This window comes from Rhinolophus ferrumequinum, chromosome 21, assembly GCF_004115265.2.
Source record: "Rhinolophus ferrumequinum isolate MPI-CBG mRhiFer1 chromosome 21, mRhiFer1_v1.p, whole genome shotgun sequence".
Lineage (NCBI taxonomy): Eukaryota > Metazoa > Chordata > Mammalia > Chiroptera > Rhinolophidae > Rhinolophus > Rhinolophus ferrumequinum.
In genome coordinates, this window is record NC_046304.1 from 27,598,483 (window position 1) to 27,614,900 (window position 16,418).

A 16,418-nucleotide genomic window follows, 5' to 3' on the forward strand; every position below is an offset into this window, starting at 1 on the left:
TAAAGCATACCTGCCATATTTTTAATATAATTCCTTAAAGACCCATTTACTCACTCCAGTTAAGAAATGTGCAATATGAAGTGGAGTTTCAATTTTTAAGAGAAAGAGCTAAGTAGGAAGAGGGAGAGAGAGAGTAATAATTAGGAAGAGGAAGACATGATGACAATATACCTCTTTGTAATAGATCACTTTGAGAGCTATTTTCTGGCAAAATCATATCCTACTGGCATCAATGATGGAACAATAAAGGTGGAAAGAATTAGCCAAAAATAAAACTAGAACCAAAGAATGAGGGAGGCCAGTCCTAAAATATGATTACCAAGAAAATATTATTTGTTGACTTATTTGAGCTTGAAAACTGGCCATCCTTACGATAGTGAAATGAAAAACCATCCTTATACCCATTGTGTCTATCCACTGACAGCAACATGATGATGTTTCCATAGAAACAACATTCTGCTCATCTAACATCCCACCTTTTTCAAAGAGCAGTCAGTAAATCGTCAATATTGGTTTTAACAGAGAATTTACTGGTAATAAAGGAAGTTACAGCAGAAATCTGTCCTCAGCATAGTTTACTAGTGAAAATGAGACAAACATAAATTAAATAAAAAGACATATACTACTTCTTCCTTTTTCAAGAATATTTACAACTAAAACAAGTGGAACAATGAATACAGAATTATGCAAGTGAACTGTTCCTGGAGATAACTCCCGTACACAATATTCCGAATCTTTGTGTCTCTTTCTTTACCTAGTAAAAGTAAGTTATCCCCAAGGAAGACAAGCATTGGCATTGACACATGAATATTAAAAACAGAATTTCCAGATTAGGGTAGCCATATTTCGGTGCAAATTACTCTGGAACACTCCCACCCCAGTAATGCCTTTAGAGGAATGGTACTACAGAGTGATTTTGCTACTTGTGGAGTTATTTTCCCCCCAGTCATTTTTAACAAGTTTTGAGTTATACTTTACATACTGTACAACTCACTCACTGTAAGTGCACACAATTCAATGATTTTTAATATATTTACAGAGTTGTGTAACTATCATCACAGGTATAGAGTTTTGAGTGTTCAGCAAATCACTGAAAAATTGGGTCTTCTGATTTCAACATTAACAGTAATTAACTTTTTGAATTTCTTTCTTTTCTATTTCCCCCCCCCCAAGTAATTATTTCCAGGGTAAAGTATAGTGCTAACACTAGCATATGCTTACTAAATTGGACTGAAAGCATTTAAAGAGTTTCTTTTTGAGGAAGTCACTTTTCCTCAAACACCAACAGTGTTAAAAATAAAGCAGCTTCTGAGAATTAAGCTGGTAAAATCCATACTTAATAAATTAGCTAATTGTGGGAGCAATCCATATAACTGCCTGTGAATGTATAACTGAGGAGTTTAGAAACACTCTAAACCTCTAATTAAGAGTAGGATGTAATCTCAGAAGGCAAAACTGCAAGTGGTTGTAATTCAGTCAGCAGAAATCTAATCAATTGCCTAGCACACTGTTTAGAGAAAGTTGAGTGAAGATTAGCCTACAGAAAGAGAATTGCCAGTCTTACCCAGCTCTGTCCAGAGACACAAAATCCAAGGGGTATGAATTTTCCTGTCATTGAAGAGGTATACTCTGTGTGGAGCAGGGATCATTTAGCAGGTCTCACCATGATCTGAATAAAATATCTCTCAAAATGACTCACCTCATTTTGAGTTCTCATTTACTAAGCAACTTCCTGATTTGCTTTCCAGACCTGCCAAAACAGTTATCTTGGTATGTACAATTTGAGCATACTAGTTATCAAAAATGAATCTGCCCCACCACCCAACAAATGAACAAATCATTTTATTTATTTGCTTTCTTGTGGACTAAAATATGTTCATCAACTCTGGTACACTAATAATATCACACCCCGTAACTGTAATAATCACCAAGCCAATGTCATCCTGGGAGACCTTGATAAACAGCCGTCCAGACCTTTCGTGCCACATCCTGACCTCATCATGGACCCCAGAACCTATAATTTGGTTCTATTCAAATACAATAAAAGATGCCAATAGAGAAACAAGAATGTCCCATTCACTCATGTTAAAGTCTACCTTGTGTTCTTCTTAATTAAACAAAATCATAAATGATTTCATTAAGTCAAACACTCAAGAATAAATCAAAGCAAATTCACAGTTTTCTTATTTTTCTGGAATGAAAATGTCTTGAAATTAAACGCACCTATGTTTAAATCACTTCAGTTATCACTTACTTAACATTTATCAACAGAAGATGAACACGAATAATTCCAAATTGATGGATAAAAGTTAGAACAGAAAGAAAATGTGCTCAGTAAATAACTTGAATGAAAATAACGAATACATGAGATGACTGCAATTTTAAAAAAATTTCTCATCTCTCTGCTACAAACCAACTAGGACAGTGCTAGAAACTGAGTAAATTTGTTAAAAAATAGTGTCCATTTGGTCAGCTTCTCATTTTAAAAATTATCAGGGGTGGCCCATTAGCTTAGCTGGTTAGATCGTGGAGCTGATAACACCAAGGTTCCGGGTTTGATCCACGCATGAGCCACTGTGAGCTGCGCCTGCTTTTAAAAAAAAAATTATCAAGTTGTTCTCTTTTTAATTAAAGTCTTGGTTTCAAAAATATCATTGAAGGATGGTCAAGCGATGTCCTTCCCTCTAAAATTTTAGGAGGTTCCTTTTCCTTTTGGGACCTACAGCCCCCTTTAAGAATCAGATTAAAATTTCCATGCACATACATATACACATAATTTTAGAAACCATCACAGACAGTTCAAGGACTACCAAACATTTGTAAAATACATTCAATCAACTTTTAGAACTAAGAAATAATGACTATCTCCTAAACGATCTATTTTTTTAATCTCAAAGACACTTTGGATTTAGAATATCCGCACTTGTGCTCCTGACTTTACTGTGACTTCTGGGATGACCAGTCAAATTTGCAGTCCTTCTCTAGGAACTCACCAGACTATTACTGCAGGCATTTTGTGTAGTAACCTTATCCATGACTTCATCTTAACCCTCCCTCATTTTCCCATTCTCCCTGATTTCATCCAGTTTTAATAATTTTTTATGGTTATCTCTGCAAATTGCCTCACATTCCTGGGGAGAGGGATTGTTGCAAATAAATGTATAATGTATTTTAACATATGTACGACTGTAGGGGTGTTTAAAAAATTTGAATTCATTTACTAATATTTTAAAATCCCAACATTTCACATAAAAATTCAGATTTTAAATATCTCTGGGGGAAAAAAATGTAAAAAGTTCTTATCTCCCTGGGATAGCATGGAAGTAGGATCAATCCTGAGCAGCAACTATGGTCTCCAGTGATCACAATTCTCACATATCCATTTTGCCCATTTATATTACCTGAAAGGACCGGTAATGAGTTCAAAAAAAGGAACGAACGAATCACCGCCACTAGCACAAGGAGTGTTGAATTGAGCTATACTAAGTTTTAAACCAAAGGTGGACCCGTACTGACTGTACAATATTTACTAAGAAATCTAAGCTGGTTCCCTAAATCAGACACTTGTCTAAGCCGGCCAAGGCTTGTTCGCAGAAGGGGCAGGAAGACAAAGTCACGCCTTGGCTCCCGGACTAGGCGCACTCTCCGAGTTCCCCGTTTCCAGAGCAACTGCCTGGTCCCTCCCCCTTTGACTCCGCCCCCGGGAGTCTTTTCCCGCCAAAGGCCGTTGACGCCGCAGAGCATGGTGGGACAGGCTCTAGGCTAGGTTTCACCAAATCCTTTCAAGGGATCGAGTTGCTTTAAAGAGGTTCATTCCTGAGGAAACTGACTTTCTCTTAAGAGTCAAAAGGGATCAATAACCCCTTTAACGAGGGCTCTGTATCTTTTTACCAAACGGCTGGTCACTCCATTAGCAAACGACTCCGCAAATCCGCAACGCGGGGAACTTTTTTTTCCCTTTGCGCGGAGGGTAACGTCGCGCGTGCGTAAACGTACTTTCGCAGCACCCGTTACGCTCGTGCGCGTGCGTACTGAGATCAAATAGCTGCTTCCTCCCGCTTCTCTTCCTCCCTCCCCCCATATCCGTGCGCCGAGCTGATAAAGGCGCCATTTTGGAGGGGCCGCGGGAGACGTGGTGTCGCTGCGGGCTCGCTCTGCCGTGCGCTAGGCTTGGTGGGAAGGCCTGTTCTCGAGTCCGCGCTTTTCGTCGCCGCCATGTCGGGAGGTGGTGTGATTCGTGGCCCAGCAGGGAACAACGACTGCCGCATCTACGTGGGTAACTTACCTCCAGATATCCGAACCAAGGACATTGAGGACGTGTTCTACAAGTACGGTGCTATCCGCGACATCGATCTCAAGAATCGCCGCGGAGGGCCGCCCTTCGCTTTCGTTGAGTTCGAGGACCCGCGGTGAGGCGGCCTGGGCCTTGCGGCCTTGTGGAATTAGGTTGGAGTAGTTGGGGAAAGCTCCACGGCCTTAACATAGAGCATGGGAAGGTGGCTTTTAGGTTGGGGGCAAGACGGTATCGCCCAGGCAGGAGTTGAATAAGTAGCTGAGTTCGTGTGGCTTTTCGGATGGCTGGGCCCCATGGACTTTCTCAGACCGACTTAGTCTCGTAGCGGGAAACTGAGGCGTTGAGGGCTGGTGTAGTCTGGAGCCTGGCGTGCTTCTGGGTGGGGGAGGGGCTTTTCCTATTATGCGGCGCATGTGGGCTCTTCCACGCTGGGTGCGCATGTGCGGGGGGTCGCTAGTTCCCGGCTGAGTTAGCCGCCTCTCCGGGTCCTTTTTCTTACTTCTTTTTGCTTTCTGTGATCACGCAGGGACGCGGAAGACGCGGTGTATGGTCGCGACGGCTATGATTACGATGGATACCGTCTGCGGGTGGAGTTTCCTCGAAGCGGCCGTGGTACAGGCCGAGGCGGCGGCGGGGGTGGAGGTGGCGGGGCTCCCCGAGGCCGCTACGGCCCCCCATCAAGGCGATCTGAAAACAGAGTGGTTGTCTCTGGTGAGTTTACTGTTAATGTGGATTGATGAGAAGGGACAGAAACCACTTAACGTTTTCCTTGCGTGACCAATTTGACAAATGGAAGTTTTAAATTTAGCTTTCTGTGTGAATTGAGGAAACAAGGGTTACTGCGATGGAGATTTATCAAATTAGGTTGCAGTACCTAGAATATGAAGATCCTTACCTTACAGATAATTTTGGAGTCCGGATTCCAGAATCTTAGCTATTTACCTAGGATCTTAAATATAATCATTGTTAAAGTAATCTTTGTTCTAATGTAAATTAAGTTTAATGAGAAATTTAGGATAATTGGTATTGGAAAAAAAACACTTTTTCAGGACTGCCTCCAAGTGGAAGCTGGCAGGATTTGAAGGATCACATGCGTGAAGCAGGTGATGTATGTTATGCTGATGTTTACCGAGATGGCACTGGTGTCGTGGAGTTTGTACGGAAAGAAGATATGACCTATGCAGTTCGAAAACTGGATAACACTAAGTTTAGATCTCATGAGGTAGGTTATACACTTATTCTTTTCTTTGGCCAGAATTGGATACAGTGGTCTTAACAGTGGAATTTAAAGGTAAGATTTCAGGCAAGGGTGCCCAAGTAAAGTGCCAGATTTCTGGTTTTAGCTACATTGTATTCATTCAGCATGCCTGAAGACAGATAAAAGCTTAGATCTTTCAATCGAAAGTTCTGTCTATTCAATAGGGAGAAACTGCCTACATCCGGGTTAAAGTTGATGGGCCCAGAAGTCCAAGTTATGGAAGATCTCGATCTCGAAGCCGTAGTCGTAGCAGAAGCCGTAGCAGAAGCAACAGCAGGAGTCGCAGTTACTCCCCAAGGAGAAGCAGAGGATCACCACGCTATTCTCCCCGTCATAGCAGATCTCGCTCTCGCACATAAGATGATTGGTGACACTTTTTGTAGAACCCATGTTGTATACAGTTTTCCTTTACTCAGTACAATCTTTTCATTTTTTAATTCAAACTGTTTTGTTCAGAATGGGTTAAAGTGTTGAATTGCATTCTTGTGTAATATCCCCTTGCTCCTAACATTTACATTCCCCACATGTCTGATAAATTGTATTTTAAGTGATGTCATAGACAGGATTGTTTAAATTTAGTTAACTCTCCATGCTCTTCAGACTGTGATATTGTGTAAATGTCTATTCTGCTCTGGTTTGTGTGAACTGGGATATTGGGGGTGTTTGTGGTTCTTACCTGGGGAAGTTCTTATGTTTATCTTGCTTTTCATGTGTCTTTCTGTAGACATATCTGAAGAGATGGATTAAGAATGCTTTGGATTAAGGATTGTGGAGCACATTTCAATCATTTTAGGATTGTCAAAAGGAGGATTGAGGAGGATCAGATCAATAATGGAGGCAATGGTATGACTCCAAGTGCTATTGTCACAGATGAAATTGGCAGTATTGACCTTATACTAAAAGGCAAGGGTTAAAAATGATTATATGCATTTACCTTAAAACACTTGCAAACGTCTTATGCAGTTATATTTAACTACAATTGCTTTGCCTATTAAACCTTGGCAATTGTGGCAAAATTACATTGCCCATTTTGTAACTATTTTGCTCCCTTCCCCCCCTTTTTTTTGTTTTAATAGGGACTAATGTGGGAAGAACTGGCTAATTTGTCACAGTGCTTAGTTACAACTGTTAATGTGTGACCTGCTGTTGGTGTACATGTGGGTACAGGGTGTCTTTAATCCCAACCAGATAGAGTATAATATCAATACTGCTAAATCTGCATGTCCTCTGTGTGACTGATATAGCGTTGCTATTTCATTTTTTTAAGACAAAATGAAAGCAAATTACAGAATTCCAACATATTGATGTAGATAATCTAGTTGGGAATACTTTTTAAGTCTCACCTTCCCCTTTAAACTAATACTCATAATTGACTCATGTTTAAAACACTTTAATTTACAAATTAAACTGCAGGTGGGAACATTAGATTTAGTTTAGGCTTAGGTGGGTAGCAATATCAGTAAACTTTTCAACTACATAACTTTTTGCAACCACAAAACCTGTAATACGCTGTACAGTAACAAGTGTTGGCATTATCAGTTGAACTGTAAATAATGAAATGCTTCTTCCAATTAGTCTCTATGATGATTAAGTTTCTAAAATTTATCTGAACACCATTCAGAAACTTGTTTTGGGGAATTTGATAGTTATTGATGTACATCTATTAAACTGATGACAGACATAACTCATCATTCCCCAGAAACCTTTTTTGATTACAGTATCTAACATTTTGCCTCCTCTTTTTTGGTTTTGCTGGTTATAAAGGTTTGGATTGGAGAGGGCTCACTGGATCCCAATCCTTGGAGCTGGATCATTGGATTCAAATCATAATGTGGATAGGATAGGGAGGATGAATTACAAGGATTCATGGAGCGGGATCAGATTACCAGGAACATAGGAGTGGATTCCTGCCCCAACCAAACCGCATTCGTGTGGATTTTTTTTTTTTTATTCAACTTAATTGGCTATTCCAAAGATTTTTTTTTTTCTATTTTTGACGATTGGAGCCCTTAAGATGCACGATGGAATTGTATTTTGCATTTTTTGGTAAAAGGAGCAAAGCGAGGACCTGGAGATATACGCTGGAGCAATCTCCTTGGAAGGATTCAGCACGAGTAGATGGTAAACATTTAAAGGGGAAAGGGGGGGTTTGTTTAAAATAGTAAATCAGTAAGTCATTTCTAAATTTAAAGAAAACAAAATTGGAGTTAAAGAATAAGTAGGTTTCCAATTGGCTGTTGCCATTTTTCTTTGAAAAAATAAACATTTTTTTAAAAACTATGCATGGTTGTCCTTTTTCCTCTAAGATGTTAACGGGGTGACTGTCACTTAATATTTTACATTGATGAGATTCTGATTCTTGTCTTTATGTGTTAGTAAATTAAAGGTTCTTGAAAGGTAATCTAATAGTATTTTCTTACAACTCTTACTGTTAAATGTAAAAGTATTCAGGAGAAGATGAGAAAGGCAGTTGTGTATGATATGGCAAATGGGTGATCTGGAAGATAAAAAGTGATTAAAAATTTATAGAAGCTGCTTATTTTTGGTGATTTATCTAGACAACATAGGCTTTTATGCAAAATTGAGTGATGACTAGTAAGTGGTAACTTGGAGTTAGCCTTTGAGATTCTCAATGAAATCTCAAAAAATTGGTAAGTATTAAATGTTTAAATTCACAGATTAGAACTCAACACAAATATGTTTCCTTTTGGAATATGAATAATACACTAGGAAGATGACTTATTTGGGTGGATTTATTGCTAATAAAAAGCGGGGCATTCTTTAGAATTTTGCCTTCTTAACCCTTCTCAATAACCATAAGGTTATTATTCTGTATCCAAAACATGTTAAAGCAGTGATTGTAGCTTGTGATTTATTAGCTTTTATGTTTTTACCTGACAGTCCCTTGGTTTTAAATTTTTCAATTTGCTTGAATTGGAGGAAATTTTTACCTAAAATCCCTAATCATCAGATTTCTTGATTGCTAGTCACAACTATCAAACCATTGTTTTTTTTGCACCCAAAAGAACTAAATCTTCACTTTTCCCGTGGGTGCTAATGATCATTTGGAAGCTGAATTTAGGACAGCTATTAAGGTGACATAATTTCAAACCTAGGAAAAACTGAAAGTAATCTTGGTAGTGGAGGAAATGGGCCCCATTATTGTGTAAGTTCACCCAATGAATATATTTAAATGAACCATGGAATGTCAGGAAGAAAAGGGGTATTCAAAAGTAAGATTCACTTTTAAGTAAAGTAATTGACATAAAGGAAGTTTTTATGTAAATTCAAAATATATTCAAGAAGTAGGTTTACTAGTTAAAACTGAATTAAGTTGTTTCCCATTACTAACTATGGGTGCTTTCAGGATGGTACGGCTGTAGGCAAGTTCTGTTTCATGTGTAGGATATTTCTTAAATATATTTTTAAATGACTAATTTTGGAAAGGTAAATGTGAGGTAGATTTCAGCAAGCTTGGGTTCATTTGTGTTCATTGAACGTTTTGGAAACGTGACCAAAATGATAATTACCTTCCCTGAAGGTTGAGTACCTACCTTTAAGCTAACTTGAAAGATGTGTTCTACTAAAAGTTTTAGTTCTAACCCCAGATTGAAATGAGATCAAAAACATTCTGTGGTATACCGGCTGTTTGAAGAGAGGACTTAATGCGTGTTTGTGAAAGGTAGAGGGGCACAAGTTTTGCAGTTAAAACCAAGACAGCTGAAAGTTCGGGAGATGCAGACTATTGGCTGTTTTTTTTTTCCAGTCTTAAGAGATGGATCCTAAATCTTTACCTGTATTGGCAACTCTTGGAAGTCACCCCTGTGGAACTAAATAAGCTGGGTTGAAGTTTTTCCTTGTTCTTATTTATCTATCTGTAGAATATTGTAGGGAACCTATAGTTTACTTTTAACCAAGGGAAAACAAGTCCAAGAAGCACTTATTTTTCGTAACATCAGATTGAATAACCCATCTTGCTGTTCAGCCCACATTCTGGAAACAAAAGGTAAGAAACCCATTTTCTGATTCCTAAGTGTTTGGGATCTGAATTTTATTATGTTTAGTAATTTTCTTAAAATACTGTTTGGAATATGAACAGATTTCCCTTGTTTAAAATGTTTTTTTCCTGAATTTTATACTTGAATAATAAATTTCGAGTGTGTGTAGCACTCACTGTTTAAGTTCGATATGATTCTAGAATACCAGCTTTCTTAGTTTTGTCTTTGAAACATCTTGCTTGATAGAACTGGTATTTTGTCAAGTTTCTGTGTAAATTTATATGTGCTTTTTTGCTTTGTATATGAAGATGTAATGAAATTAAATACATTTTATGTATTTACCAGAAATAGTATAAAAAGAAACTATTAGGTTCTGTTGTAACATAATTCTTTGGTTTAACTTAACCCTATTATGCATGAAGAATGCAAAGGCAGAAAACTTGGTTCACAATCTCTTACCCAAAAAACACAGAAAACAAAAGTTTTGTTGAATTAATTGAATGTGAGACCTGACCAGAATTGATGTCTTCATTTTGCACTTAACTGTGACTGAACTGTCGTCCAGTAGAAATATTGATGTTACATTACACAGTTGCCCCAGGCTTTGCTTAGTGTGTTATATTTTATATAGGATCTACATACCTTTGTAACGTACAAACAGCTCTGAATTTCAGTTACATCTGCCCCCAAAAGTATAAGGGATTGTAGAACTGTAATAGAATACACAGGGCTAAAGCTTATGTGTAATTTTGGATGTGTGAGTGAACACAAACCTGTTAATGTAAATCTTTTAATTGAAATGGAAGTGCCCCATCTTTTTAGGCTGAAGCAGCCACAAGAAAAAATAGTATGACTCACATTTCTTTATATTCTGTTGCTATAGTGGACTCAAAACATTCGTGCTTGCAATCCTAGTTTATACAGGGGAACTGTGTTTTAGGGTGTTTTTTCAGTCCTTTAAAGGAACATTGATCGTTCTGATCCTATAGGAAAAGCTGAGATTGGCATGAAGTAAAAAGATTATGGAAATACCTATTCATTTTGTCTGGAGAACGTAGTAATCCTGGCAAAAACTAACTTTAAATATAGACCGACCCAAGAATTTACAGTATGCAGAGTGCTGAAAAAATGTATACACGTTTTAAGAAAAACAAAATTGTTATACATACTGACAACAAAAGAATACAAGTCGTGTGTATACATTTTTTTGGCCCTCCCCCGTACTTAAATCATTTATTCCTGTGATTGAGAAATTTAGGGTGCTTCTTCCTAACTTTACCTTCAACCCTGAAGGGTGATTTTGTAGGGATCAAGGGATGTTTTTCTATTATAAAAATCACTTGGTGCTTGTGTAGTACACATAAAATACTGGGTTCGTGTGAAAGTAATTGCAGTTTAAAGGGTTAAAAAGGCAAAATACTGCAAGCAATTTTGCACCAACCTAACACATCAAAGTTTGTCATGTGGAAGTTAAAGCAGAAATAACCTCATAAACATTTACTAGATTAGATTCTCAGGGAAAGAAGTCACTTGTGCCTTTGTGCCTTTGCATAGGTGGTTAACATTTAGGTAGGTATGTGAAACAGATGAAACATTTAAAAGTTTAGCAGATCCTATTTTGTCTTCATAAGTACAAAGGAATTAACCTTCAACCACCCAGTTGCAAAGTCTTATTACCTCCTGTGACTACAACTATCAGATAGATAGTTATACTACAACCTGATAGAACTATCAATATGTTGATAGTGGAAATTGAGAGCCTCCCAAGGATGCTATATTAATCCTTCACAAATATACTTTGAACACAGTGAAATTTGGAGGAATGCCAAATATCTTAAGATTTTTTTGTGTGTGTAATATTCCACTCCCCTTTTTGAGTAAATGCTAGTGAAAATCACTTAGCCACTAGAGGGAGCTCTGATGCAAAATCAGGAAATTATCCCTACTGTAAAGGATCCATACAGCAAGATGGAAAGCAACTGTCTAAATCCTGTATATCAGCTCCAAAGCTAGTTTTTGTTTTTTGTTAAGTTTTCCCCCGTCTTGCATCTGCTGGGCAAAATCCTTTCCCTTTTCAGCTTCTGGATCCATTTAGGTTTTGAATATGACCTAACCTCATGCATACTGAACTGCTTGCTGTAAATCAGAAAAATATGTCTAGGTCGTAGAAAAGTGCTGAAGACGTGAATCTGCTTGTTTTCTGCCTACCTTGTTAATCTCCAGGTATAGAATAAGAGTGGGAAGAAGTGGGTGCAAGAGTAGATGTGCTGCAAAAGAAAAAGTTTTGGCATAACATGGGTCATATACTACCAAAAAAAATTTGCCATTTTTATGGTGTGAAACAGTTTCTGGAGTGATCAATCTTATTTCTTGACATTACTAAGATTTTTAATTGTTAATGTGTCTTAACCTGCTTATTTGTCAGATTGGCTATTTATAGTTTTCTAGGCCTTGCTTAAGTAGGCACAGTATCTTATTAAAAAGTGCACAGTTCTCAACTTGTGTACTAAGTGCCGTTTTTTAAGAAAGCTGAAAATTAATGGGGATTAGCACTTCAGCATTTGTCATTCATATCTCCCCCAACTTGATATTGCAAAAATGTAAAAAAAAAAAACACAAACTTCAACTTGCCTCCTGCTTAAATTGTAAGAACACGATTAAAGTTTTTTTAGGCCAATTTAGTCAAGAAAAAGTATGGGTGCATTTGCCGTAACCGTCAATGTTAGAAACTTGTCTGCTCTGAAGAATAAGACACTAAAAGAGGACAAATAAGGCATTTTTCCAGGAGAGAAATAAGAATCAAGTTTACACAGTAGAGATTACCCCGCCTGCTAAACATTTTATGTAGCAAGTGAGACTGCAATCGGTGGTTGCTGACGAGCAGCCTTGCTGATGCAGATTGAATTTAGACTACCGAGTGGCCTAGATTGATTAAGCCTGTCCTTAATCTTAAAAGTGTTAGCTCTGATGTCTCCTTAGTTTAACTGGGTGGAGAGGCACCCTAAATCCAAAGTTGTACAAAAGAAAACTCACAGTTCTCTAAAAGAAAAAGGCTAAGCTTGGAGATGGTTAAAGTGCCAGAGGGCATAATATCCTGAATGGTACCCTGTGTTGTTGGGTATTAGAGGAGCATTTATGTACGTGTAAGTTGGGGATAAGCTTTCAGTTTGTAGTAGTTATTAAGATTTAATACTTAGGAATGGACTGCCACATCAGTCAAAAGACAACCTACAGTCTTTCAATAGGACTTGAAAGTCCTGGGCTTAATTTAATCCTTTCTACCTTTAAAATGGCATGCCTAGAAATTTGAGTTGCAACATCTTTATAGTCAATGAATGCCAAACTGATAGAAGTCGATTGGTGTCCTCACCCCGATGCAAATTCCACCAGCCACTGTTGGCTAGAGGGGTTTTTCTAAAGTGAAAAACATGTCACCCCCACAATTTGAAATAGTTTGGAGGATACACTCCTTACAAAGGCAGATGTGGCTCCTGGTAACCTGGCCCCTAGCCTTCCTTTATCTCATCTCTAGCCTTCCCCCTGGTATACTCCGTATCCTAGGACTTGGCATTTTCCAGCATTTCTTGCATTTGGTCCTCTTGTTTTCCTCCTGCAGTGTCTTCCATCTCTTCATTTAGAGAAGTGTGAATTATCTTGAGCAATACCTCAAAAATCACCTCAAAACTCTTGACATCAAACAGGATGACTTCCTTGTGTGCTGGCACAGAATGTATGTACCCCCAGTATAGCATATGTCACCTAGCTTGCTCGCTCTATCCATCTACCTCAACTTCCTGAATTTTTATTTTCTAAGGAACCAAGACTGTGTCTGGCACATGACAAATACTTAGTTGAATAAGTACTATTGGTCCTTCCTCAGTGTTCCCACATAGAATTAGTCCTACTGTATTTTAAAACTTATGCCATATTGCCTTGATATCAGCGAGTTGTACTTGTATCTGTCTTTTCTAACAAATGATAACCTTTCTTCCTTCCCTTTCCTCCCAGGTATATAGCACAATGCTCTTGCACTGAGTAGACAATCATAAGATGAATTATTCAATTGCTTTGGAGGAGAAACCTAGAAAATTGAATTATTTATTTCCCTTTCTGAATATCTTAAATAACCAGTAAATACAGGTCTCAGTTTTTTTCCTAAGTTGGGAAGCAATCCCTACTCAATTGATAATGTGTAGTAGAAGAAGCTAAATATTTGTATGTAACATTAAAACATTTTCCATTTTGTGACCTGGAGTGTTTCTAATTATTTTTGGAGACATTTTTCATTTTTTTTGTTGTTGTTACAAAATAAACCAAGAGTGACATCCACATCTTAAGACTAAACATGTAAAATGGTTATCAGTACAGCAAGCACACCACAACAAAGAAAACTAAAAGCTCCTTTGTCCTCTAAAACTGGGTTGTAAATTTGCAGCAAGGTGATAGTCAAGTTCTATGACTTTTAATGTAACCAGTTCTTAGCAACGATGCCATTGTATCTATGGCGAGCTAGACTAGAGAGATTTGTTTTCTGGTCAAACAGTTCTTTAAAATCCTGTTTGGCTTTGTCCCCCATCTCCATTTGCCATACCAGCATCCTTGTGTGTGCACCCAAGTGTATTCAAGTGTTCTCGCTGGTCACACACTATTCTACATCCTGGCCATCAAGTCTGATCTTCCTAAAAGATACCACTCCCCTAATATGAATAGATTATAGTCTACCTTTCCAATGTATCACTATTCTCAATCACCTCTTCTGGTTGATTCTGGTAAATACTCTTTACTGACCATGCTTGTTTTTGTTTCTGTGTATTTGCAGTCTTCAGACTTGGCAGTCACCCAGCAGCTTTAAGTCCTGATCGTCCTCGAGTTAGACATCGTTCCTGAAACCATAAAAAGCAAGCTGTTAAACCTATATAATAGCTCTTGGTGATGCATTTAATCTTACAGTTTATTACTGTAGGTTTTGTGTTCATTTTTCTGACCCTATGGAATTTTTGTAATATTTGTATTTCCCAGTGAGTCAAATACAATGGTGACAGTTTAATAAGTGTTGATTGAATGAGGTAGAAAAAACTACTACTTAAAAGCAAACCATAAAATAATGCAATGTACTGCATAGAAGCCTGTTTCACAAACTATTGGTGAACCAGATGGATTGGAGAAAGTAATTTTAATCCTAACATTGCATTAAATAATTTCTCCTTAGATATGAAGTTAGGAAATACAAATTTATTTAAATACTAGCCTAAGCCACGTATAATTGGAAAAGTAAATGCTGTTCCAAAAATCAGTCTTGCAAAGTCAAAAAGTTGTTTTGTTGCAAGCTGTGTACTCTTCTTTCAGTACAGATCATCAAGAATTTATGCTGTTGTCTCCTAAAACAGTAGAGCAGTTCCCTGTCTTACTGCTTCCTCCTGGGTTTCCTTTTTCCATCATTCATAAGTTTGATTATTACAGAAAGAGCCTTAAATTACCTCTGAATTTTGTGATCCTGTCTCAGGATTCCTGCAGAATTCTCAGTGGGATTGAATTATTTTGGTTCTTTTCTATGAGTTATTCCATAAAAGGATTTATATATATATATGAATGAAACCAGGTGGTATATTATTTCCCTGGTTTAGGAGAGTCAACATTACTCTGGGGCCCTGACCCTGGTCTTTAGGTTAATAGAGGATGAACTAGCTTAAGCAATTCTTTCAAAACCAACAGTGGCAAATATTTAACACAACACCCAAATCCTTTAAGCACCCCCATTTTTTTTTGCCATTAAAAATTCTTCCCCTTCACAATCAGTTAAAGACAAGCATTCTTGGACAGCACGGTATTTGTTTTGCTTTCTTCATGTTTGTCTAGTGTGACATAATGCATACGTGTTGCCTATAAGCTGTTGTCTAGTTTCATGTATATATGTTTTTTATTTCCCCCAGCTCCATGGTAAACTCAGCAAGACTGTGTTAATAACTTTTTGACACTTCTTTAAAGATGCCCAGTATGCTACTACACATACCTTAAATGTTTATGAATAAGTAAAGGCAAGTGTACCCCATTGCTTAGATCTGATAAGTAGTGTGGTTCTCCAATCAGATCGGGCTTATTCCCAGAGTAGTGACTTTGCTCCCCCCTTAATGGAAAATTTTGACGGGAAAATGCAAGGACATAGGACAAATACTTTATTCTTACTGAAAATAGCAGCTAATTGTATCATGAAGTACCTTGATTCATTTTAATCCTCGAGTAGTTTAGCCTCGAGTAGTTTTGCAGTTTGAGGAATTAGCCTCGGAGATGTTAAAGTGACTGGCTCAGAACTTGAATCCATGTCTCCTGCTGGCAAGATCCTATTTATTTTACTACTACATTGTTTTTAAAGCCAGAATGCCATTTCCAGTAGGGAGGTGGTTAGGGGGAGGAAAAGTCTTTGAACGTTGCCTGTAATGTCCATCTGATACCACTAGGGTGTCCCATGGTGCTGTCTTTGATTCATTCTTACTGAGGTTGCTAGGGGTGGATCGCAAGCAAAAGTTAAGCTAAATAGCAGTGGCTATGGCCCAGAGCCCAGCAACAAGAAAGTGAGGTGCTCAGCTACCTGACTTTCCAGTTTGCAGTGCACAGCCTGCATCAGAGAAGCCCTTGCCCTTTTTTGATCTCTACTCATCAGGCTGGCCCCACAGAAGGACAGCAGGACATGCAGCAGCCAGGGCCTGGCTAGCCACTCTTCACTAGGCAGCAGCCCCACAAAGAACAGTAGCATAGAAAAGGTCCTGTGAATGGATAAATATCTACAAACATCTGCATTTGTTTTGGTAACAGTATACACATACAAATTCGTTTTAGTAAAATGGACCTACAACACAAAGCTGGGTTGAAC

General features: G+C 38.0%; 1 protein-coding gene across 2 annotated transcripts; it reads left to right on the forward strand.

The window, feature by feature from the left end:
- Window positions 1-4,056: 4,056 nt before the first annotated feature.
- SRSF1 (serine and arginine rich splicing factor 1) lies at window positions 4,057-7,834 on the forward strand. Of its 2 annotated transcripts, XR_004421302.1 has the most exons (5): window positions 4,057-4,409; window positions 4,821-5,005; window positions 5,344-5,516; window positions 5,717-6,395; window positions 7,317-7,834. XR_004421302.1 is itself a non-coding variant. In XM_033090275.1 (4 exons), exons 1-4 carry the CDS (start codon window positions 4,216-4,218, stop codon window positions 5,909-5,911), a joined length of 747 nt encoding a protein of 248 aa, XP_032946166.1. In that variant the 5' UTR covers window positions 4,057-4,215; the 3' UTR covers window positions 5,912-7,832. The 2 variants fall into 2 exon arrangements, 1 of the variants encoding a protein (XP_032946166.1); XM_033090275.1 differs by having other exon boundaries at window positions 5,717-7,832.
- Window positions 7,835-16,418: the final 8,584 nt, after the last annotated feature.